Source organism: Cynara cardunculus (assembly GCF_001531365.2).
Source record: "Cynara cardunculus var. scolymus isolate 2C chromosome LG 2, CcrdV1, whole genome shotgun sequence".
Taxonomy (NCBI): domain Eukaryota; kingdom Viridiplantae; phylum Streptophyta; class Magnoliopsida; order Asterales; family Asteraceae; genus Cynara; species Cynara cardunculus.
This window is the reverse complement of record NC_037529.1, coordinates 38626009-38634651: the sequence shown is the minus strand read 5'-3', so window position 1 is coordinate 38634651 and position 8643 is coordinate 38626009. Positions and strand designations below refer to the sequence as shown.

At 39.4% G+C, this 8643-nt stretch overlaps 1 protein-coding gene and 1 non-coding gene across 2 annotated transcripts; one reads left to right on the top strand and one right to left on the bottom strand.

Annotated features, from left to right (window-relative positions):
• Positions 1 to 6565: 6565 nt before the first annotated feature.
• Positions 6566 to 7756, bottom strand: LOC112506080. Its single transcript, XM_025110105.1, has one exon. The coding sequence runs from the start codon at positions 7754 to 7756 to the stop codon at positions 6566 to 6568; it is 1191 nt and encodes a 396-aa protein (XP_024965873.1).
• Positions 7757 to 8308: 552 nt separating this feature from the next.
• Positions 8309 to 8415, top strand: LOC112508265. The gene has a single exon (XR_003068648.1). It is a non-coding gene; the product is annotated as a small nucleolar RNA R71 (small nucleolar RNA).
• Positions 8416 to 8643: the final 228 nt, after the last annotated feature.

The following is an 8643-nucleotide window of genomic DNA, read 5'->3' as shown; positions in this document are numbered from 1 at the left end:
GTTCTGACAGAAAATGCAGGTTTTTGGAATAAATTTTTTTCCTTTGTGTTTCATCATCTTTTTAAAAAATTTAGAGCAAAAGGGGAAAAACAAGAAAACTGGATATTTAAAAATAACAAAAAGGGATAAAATAAAAAGTTATCACACCCCAAACTTGAGATATTACTTGTCCTCAAGTAACAAAAATGAAAGGAATATGAACAAAGAGGAATAATAAAGCATAACTTACGGAGGGGCGTTGAAATCTCGTCAGGCTGAATGTTGTACAACTTCCCTTCTTTGATCTTCGAGGTACAAAAATTAATCGTTAGGACTTTTATCGGGTTTGTGTATTTGGCTTAAAAAAATTCCCCCAAACTTGTCTTAGAATGACAACAATTGTTTTGAATGATTTTGATTTTTCACATCTTTTTGTTATGTCTTTCACACTTTCAAGAAACCCAAGAAGTGATATTCACTTTTGTTCTTTGGGTTAAAGCTTTTTGCTTTATTTTGTCTATTTTTTGTGTCTTCCAATTTTCCGAAGACATTTGGTACTTCAAGAATTTTTTCTACACTTTAGAGCACATAGTTCCCAAAACTTAAACCGAACAATGTCCGCATTGGAGAACCGGGTTTAAAGTGTTTGGTTTGGTAATGATGGAAAGTGTTTGGGCCAAAAATGAAAGATGGCCTACGTCTTTTTAAGTTTTGCAACCCAAAGATTTCATCAAGGAAATCGCACCTGAAATGAAAGAAGAAGCCAACGATATACCAAGAATTATCAACGCCCAATAAAAACCAAAAACGAGTTAGAGTAGCAATTAACCAAAAGACTTAGGCAAACATCTACGACCGCCTTATATGAACACAAAAAGAGGCGGTCAGACAAAATATTAAACACCCATAAAAGGAAATTGTTTTAGAGTTTCAAAAGAACTGAGGAAAGACCGAGGAAGACATCCAATCCATTTTACCCATGTCATCCCGACTAGTGGATGCCTCACCCGTGGCATCCAGAGTAGTGGTCCACCGAATTTTTAGAAGTTGGACTTGGGGAAGGCAAAAGCCTCCGGGAAAGAGTGGTATATCCGAAGCTAGCATAACATTCTTGTTGTAGAGAAACTTGTTCACAACCTGGTTTCTATCTCTTGTGTACATCCAAAATTTTTCTAAACATGTCGTGAGTCCGGCAACTCGGCCTTCGACTTGAGTGATTATTTCGGTGATCTTGGCTAAAGTATCAACAATGGTCCCCATCTCTAGGTTACATTCCTCCCACTGGCTGGCCATAAGTAACAGCCACACCTCTGAACCATAAACCGTAGCCGTAGATGGTATCGGTGGTATTTCGGTAGTGGTCGGAGGGACAGTTGCGGATGGTCTGAAGGCAGGAACAACGGCATCATCGGGCACTCATAGGTTGTTGGCAGCATCCCCATGTGCGACTTGGGGTCCGGCAGCATCATCGGCTAAGTCTGCATTCTCATGGTCTGGCTTGTGTATGCTATTAACCGTCCCTTGGTCAAGCAAGGAATGGTTAAAGGTGATGATATCATGCTCCGATACAGGTACCCTCACAGCTGTCTAAAGCTTTGTGATCCAACTAGAAAAATTAAACGCGAATTAGCTCGCACAGTTGATGTTAGTATTGTCGAATATGCGAGAGCTCCCACGTCGATAGGAAGTTCCTTGATGATACAATAGACCAAAATACACTTCGCCCTTGACAAGGTACGATCATGCATGGAAGGCATGATGTTGTGGCGAACAAATTGAAACCAAAGGGCAGCCTCTAACGTCAAGTGCCCTAACATTAAAATTTTCCTACAGTTGTCTTGAGACCAACCGTGTCCGGGCAAACGAAGCGCCCATGCAATCTCCTCCTCCGGTACATCAAATCCACCATCAATAAACTGTCGGTATGAACACACAAAGAGGGAGGTGAGACCGAGCACCGAGTTTAGCTTCGGTGCTGTCTAAATTACCCGTGTTCCTCTGATGACAATGGTGTCATTTTTGGAACTCCTGATGGTTGCAAAAAATTCTTTTACCACCGTCTCGTTGACTTTGCATGGAATCGCAATCATATTTTCCTAATGATGGGCAAACAAATGGTGCTTTACGTACATCAACTTATCACTAAGTTTCAGGTCAAAATCCCGCTCACAAAGAAATCGATTATTGCAGATGAGATCTATCCGATCATCAAAGGATGAAGATGTACCTCGATTGCGTGAAACAGTCCGTTTTAGTCGAGGTGTGGGGACTAGAGTTTCTTCGTCTTCCTGATCATAATCAACATCGTGATCCTCTGTCACCTTTTCCTTTCCCTTCTCCCGCCACTGTTGTGATCTTGTTTTCGGCCCACCCGATGCCTGACTTGAAGAGCGAGTTTTCCTTCGCTCAACCGTGGGGTCTGTCACACTAGTTTTGTCGGGCTGTTTACAGGCAACAACGGTTGTTGGTGTCTCGAATGGAAAAGTCTCGGCCTGTCCTCCCTCCGGTATACCTTCAAAATCGAACATAATGTCGTCCAATCCTTCATCCTCACATTCCCCCATTTGGTTTAGGTCGAACCTTGAGTGATTTGGGGAAACCGGTGGTGAAGGGGCTAGGGTTGATTGGTCAACATTGTGGATGGGAGTGGTGGTGGGTTGTGATGACGCAATGGTGGGTGATGTATTTAGTGTGTTTAAAGAAATGGAGAATGGCTTTGGGGTTGTGGAAGACTTCGATAACTGAGATATAGGGCCACCCAAGTGAGAATGGCCATACCATCATCATCATAAGTAAGCACAATGATGGTTGGGGTGATGGGGATAATGAGGGAATAGTGGACGGGGAGGGAAGAGAGGAACTTACAGTGGCTGGAGGGAGGTTGCGGAAGGCGGCGATCGTGTTGGCGGTGAAGGCACTGGCGGAGGAAGAGCCTCCTGTAGCCGTTGAAGATGGTTCGGAAAAAGAAGCAGTAGGCTCGGTGGCCTGCACATTATCGCCGCATCCTCTTGTCGCCGGCGAAGAGAGCGTCACGAAGGGTGGTTGCGCACCAGCTGTTTAAGGCGAGCCATAGGGGAATAGCCGGCCGGTGGTTGGAAGGAGAAGTGAGGAAGATGAAAGAGTGTCTTAGTGAGGAAGAATGAGGGAGAAGTGGGGTTAGTGGGTTTTGTTTATTCAAATTATTGGAAAGGTACATTGGGAACGGTAGATGTAAAAGGTGATTAGAATTGACATGATTGTACTCCATTTTCTCTTTTTTTTATTTAAAATCAATTGTGACTCAATGATGACTTCATGGTAATGATGTCCCCATTATTTCTAAGAGTTTTTCAACAGAATGGTTATTTTAATGAGAACGTCATTTTTTTTTTCATCATTTTTGAAAAAAATTGAAAATTTCTTTTATCACCTTCCAATTGGCCTTTTATAAAATAATGAAAAATGCCCACCCATCAGTGGGTAATAATCCAAGGCTTGTCCTTGCCCAATGATGTAGACCCACAAACCCTCTTTTCACTTTCTCCAAGGTTTACCTAAGATGACCTCACATGTCCAACCATTTTCAATTTATCAAGAAAAATGTATTGGTTGACACAAGAAAATAAAAGGCTGCAGATTTCCCTCCAAAATCGATGACCAAGACAGAGGGCACAAACTTCCCACTGTCTACTCAAAACATCATAAATTCCTTTATTTATGTTTTTGCTTTTTCTCCATTCTTGCCTTCAAAATATTTACAAGGTTTGAAAATCCACTACACAAATTACTGGGTTGGATCGATTATTCCCTCTGGGAGGAAATGCTTTATCTGATCCCCATTAACCTTGAAAGTGCTGTTATCTTGGGGGTTTAAAAAATCCACAGTTCCGAATTTCCCCACATTTATAATGGTGAATGGTCCGGACCATCTCAACATAAGCTTTTCGGGAAAAAGCCTTAATCGAGGATTAAAAAGGAGAACCTTTTGACCATTCTCAAACTTTCCGATGATTTATCCTACGATTATGCCATACTTTTGTTTTTTCCTTTTAGAGTTTGGCATTCTGGTAGGCATGAAATCTAAATTATTTCAACTGACTAAGTTGAAATTTTCTTTTTGCTCCCGCCGAACTCGCATCCAAATTAAATTCCTTAAGCCCAAAAAGCTTTGTATTCTAATTCAAACGGGAGGTGGCATGCTTTTCCAGAAACTAACTGGTACGGTGACATTTCCAAAGGGGTCTTAAAAGCGGTTCAGTATGCTTATAATGCATCATCCAACTTGAGTGACCAATCCTTACGATCTGGTTTTACAACTTTCCCCAAAATATTTTTAATTTCACGGTTAAAAAGTTCAGCAAGACCATTCGTTTGTGGATGGTATGCCGTAGCAACTAGATGTTGGATGTTATATTTGGTAAGAACGATAGCTAACATTCGATTCATAAAATACGTCCCTTCATCGCTTATCAAAGCTCGGGGAGTTCCAAAACGGACAAAAATATTGTTATGCAAAAACTCAGTTACCGTCTTAGCATTATTCTTTGGGCATCTTAGCTTCTACCCACTTTGAAACATAATCAACTGCAACCAAGATTGCTACTCTAACTCGTTTTTGGTCCCATGAAATCGATGCCCCAAACGTCAAAAAGACATAGGAAATGGTCCCATGAAATCGATGCCCCAAACGTCAAAAACTTCAACTTCAAGAATATTATTTAAAGGCATTTCATTTCGTTGGAACAAGTTTCCCATTCTTTGACATTGATCACATCTCTTTACAAAATCAAATGTGTCCTTGAACAATGTTGGCCAAAAAAATCCACTTTGTAATTTTTTTGCGGCCGTACGTTGTCTACCGAAATGGTCACCATACGACGATGCATGACAATCTTTTAACAAAGAGGAAATTTCAAAATTTGGAACGTATTTCCACAAGACTTGATCTGCTCCCATTTTGGTAAAAAATGTTTCATCCCATAAATAATGCTTACAGTCATGAAGAAATTTCTTAAAGCGTTGACCTTGAAGATGATGTAGCTTAAGACCACAGGCAAGGTAATTGGCGATATAAGCATACCATGGAATTTCATTTTGAGAATTGTCTTGAATTACCAAAATGTATTCATCAGGAAAAATTTCTTTTATCACATGGTTTCCCCCGCTTGAAACTTTGCCTTCAATCCTTGATAAATGATCAGCTACTTGATTGTCACAACCTTTGCGATCAACTATCTCTAGATCGAATTCTTGTAAAAGAAGAACCCATCTAATAAGCCTCGGTCTTATTAAAGAGATATTTGATGGCAGAGTGGTCCGTATGTACGGTGACTTTAGTGGCAATCAAGTAGGATCGAAAACGATCAAAGGGCAAATACTACCACAAGTAATTCTTTTTTTGTGGTGGTGTAATTTAATTGGGCCTTCACCAAGGTTTTACTTGCGTAGTAGATGGGGTGAAAAATCTTTGTTTTTGTCCCAAAACGGCACCTACGACCCAGTCACTTGCATCACACATAACCTCAAAAGGCATGGTCCAATCTTGGGCAATGATAATAGGTGCCGAGACAAGAGCTTTTTTAATAGTTTCAAAAGCTTTTTTACATTCGGAGGTAAAGTCAAAAGTTTGATCAATATGCAGTAGATTACATAAGGGTTTTGCAATTTTAGAAAAATCCTTAATAAATCTACGGTAAAAACCCGCATGTCCCAAAAAATTTCGAATGCCTTTGACCGAAGATGGTTTGGGCAATTGCAATATAACCTCAATTTTTGCTTTATCAACTTCCAAACCATTTTAAGAAACCATGTGACCCAAAACAATTCCCTCTTGTACCATAATACATTTCTCCCAATTTAAAATTAAATCATGAGTTTCACATCTTTCGAAACCTTTCTTTAAATTGGCAAGACAATTTTCAAAAAGATGTACCGATGACGGAAAAGTCATCCATAAATACTTCCATGGTATCTTCACTCATGTCCGGAAAAATTGACATCATGCAACGTTGGAAAGGCCGATGCGTTACAAAGACCAAATGACATATGCCAAAAAGCAAAAGTTCCGAAAAGACAAGTGAAAGTTGTTTTCTCTTGATCCTCAGGTGCAATGTGAATTTGGTTGTAACACGAATATCCGTCCAAAAAGCAATAATATTCTTTTCCGGCCAATCTATCTAGTATTTGATCAATGAAGGGCAAAGGGAAATGGTCCTTCTTAGTTGCTAGATTCAATTGCCTATAATCCATGCAAATCCGCCATCCGGTGACGGTCCTAGTAGGGATGAGCTCGTTTTTTCATTGGTGATAACCGTGGTTCCACCTTTCTTCGGTACACATTGCACCAGACTCACCCAACCACTACTAGAAATGAGGTATATGATACCCGCATCTAACCACTTCAAGATTTCTTTCTTAACAACCTCTTTCATAATGGGATTTAATCTCCTTTGTGGTTGCACCTTTCCAACTCTCTTTTCTTCCAAAATTATCTTATGTTGGCAACGGGATGGACTAATTCCTCTAATGTCGGCAATGGTCCAACTTATGGCTCTTTTGTGACCTTTCAACACCTCTATCAACCTCAATTCTTGTTCATTACTTAATTTCAAGAAATAATTACGGGTAATTTTTCCTCCTCCATAAGATAAACATACTTAAGGTGACTAGATAATGGCTTTAATTCTAAATCGGGGTCTTTTTCTGTGGATGGTGGTTGGACAACTCTATCCTTAAAGTCAAGTTGCTCAAATGCCGCTAAATATTCCAAATCTTCCAACTCAACATTTTCTTCCAACATGTCCTCAAGATTTTCCCTAATGTCATTTTTGTAGGGAACGTCAATCAAACTTATCTCTAGATCTTCACCTAAAGCAGATATGACTGAACAATCGTCTACCTCTCCATGAAACTTAAGGGAATAAAACACGTTAAATTTCACTTCTTGATCACTAACTATCATGGTCAACTCCCCCTTTTGCACATCAATTAATGTTATCCTGCTTGCAAGAAAAAGTCGTCCTAAGATGATTGGGACATTATTGTCAGTTTCATAGTCCAAAACTAGGAAATCGGCCGGAAAAATAAATTTATCGACTTGGACCAAAATATCCTCTATTTTACCCTTAGGATACGCAATGGACCTATTCGTCAATTGTAAAGTCACGGTAGTCGGACGGACTTCTCCTATTCCTAGTTTGTTAAAAAGAGACAATGACATAAGATTAATGCTTGCCCCCAAATCATATAAGACATGACATACTTCTTTTCCTCCTATAGTACATGAGATGGTAAAACTTCCCGGGTCTTTTAACATGGGAGGAATTTTACAAGTAAGGAGTGCACTATATTCTTTAGTCAAAGCAACCGTTTCAAATTCATTCAACCTTCTCTTTTTATTTAGAATGTATTTCAAAAATGTAACATCGTTTGGCATTTGCTCGAGAGCTTCTACCAAAGGTATGCTAATGTGGAGTTGCTTACAGATGTCCAAAAACTTCTTAAACTGCTCGTCCACATTTTTGCTTTTCATTCTTTCAGGAAAAGGTAAATTCTGCAAATTTGGAGCTGGTTGAATAGATTTGTTCGGTTGGACAGTGGGCACAATCTTCCCACTGTGGGAAGTTTCAGCAGAGAGCTGCTTGTTGCTGGAAGTTGAAGCAGGGACTGTTTTCTGGACAAAAACAAATTTTTGAGTTTCTGCATCGGAAGAACTCAAAAATTGGAAATTTTGACATATCAAAAGCATGTGAAACCTCGTTTTGATGTGTATGTTTTTTGACGGTTTCACTTGTGTCATCATTGACTTTTGACCTCTCTTCACTCAACACGGTCACGGTTTTGATATGTTCCTTACCCTTAGGGGTTTCTGTGTCACTAGAAAAAGTTCCTAAAGGTCTACTCTTGAGATCGGCATGTGGGAGAAAATAGACTATTTCTAGCATGACTCCCAACATAATTTACTGAGACGGGATTTCCGGGGAAATATTCATAAGAATGGCCCTCACCGCAAAAGACACAAGATTCAGTCATAGGTGGATTGGACATTATGGATTGAACTTGATTTTTCTCTCCATTCAAATTTAAATTGTTTTTAACCAAATTAGTTAAAGCTACAATTTGAGCATTTAAAGCAGAGATGGAATCCATTTCATGGATGCCTGAAGCAGATTTAGAAACAACAGTATGAGGATTTGACCATTCAGTATTATTATTAGAAATTCGTTCCAAAATGGCATACCCTTCGTTGTAAGTCTTAGCTATAAAAGCTCCACCGGCCGTTGCGTCAAGAATAATTTTTTCGGAACTAGAAAGTCCATTATAAAATGTCTCCATTTGAATGCAATGAGGGATTTCATGGTGAGGACATTTCCGTAGAAGGTCCTTAAATCTCTCCCATGCATCCGAAACCGCTTCATCTTCTTCTTGGCGAAACGTGACAATTTCATTTCTAATTTTTACATTCCTTGTCGGAGGAAAGTATTTTTTTAGATATTTTTCCACCAAATCATTCCAATTTAGGATCGAGTTTGGTGGTTGAGAATTTAGCCATGATTTAGATCTATCCTTTAATGTGTAAGGGAAAAACGTCAAGCGTAAGGCTTCTTGTGTGACTCCTGGAATTTTAAAATGATCTGTCATTTCTATAAAAGATTTTAAATGAGAGTGCAGATTTTCTGACGATAA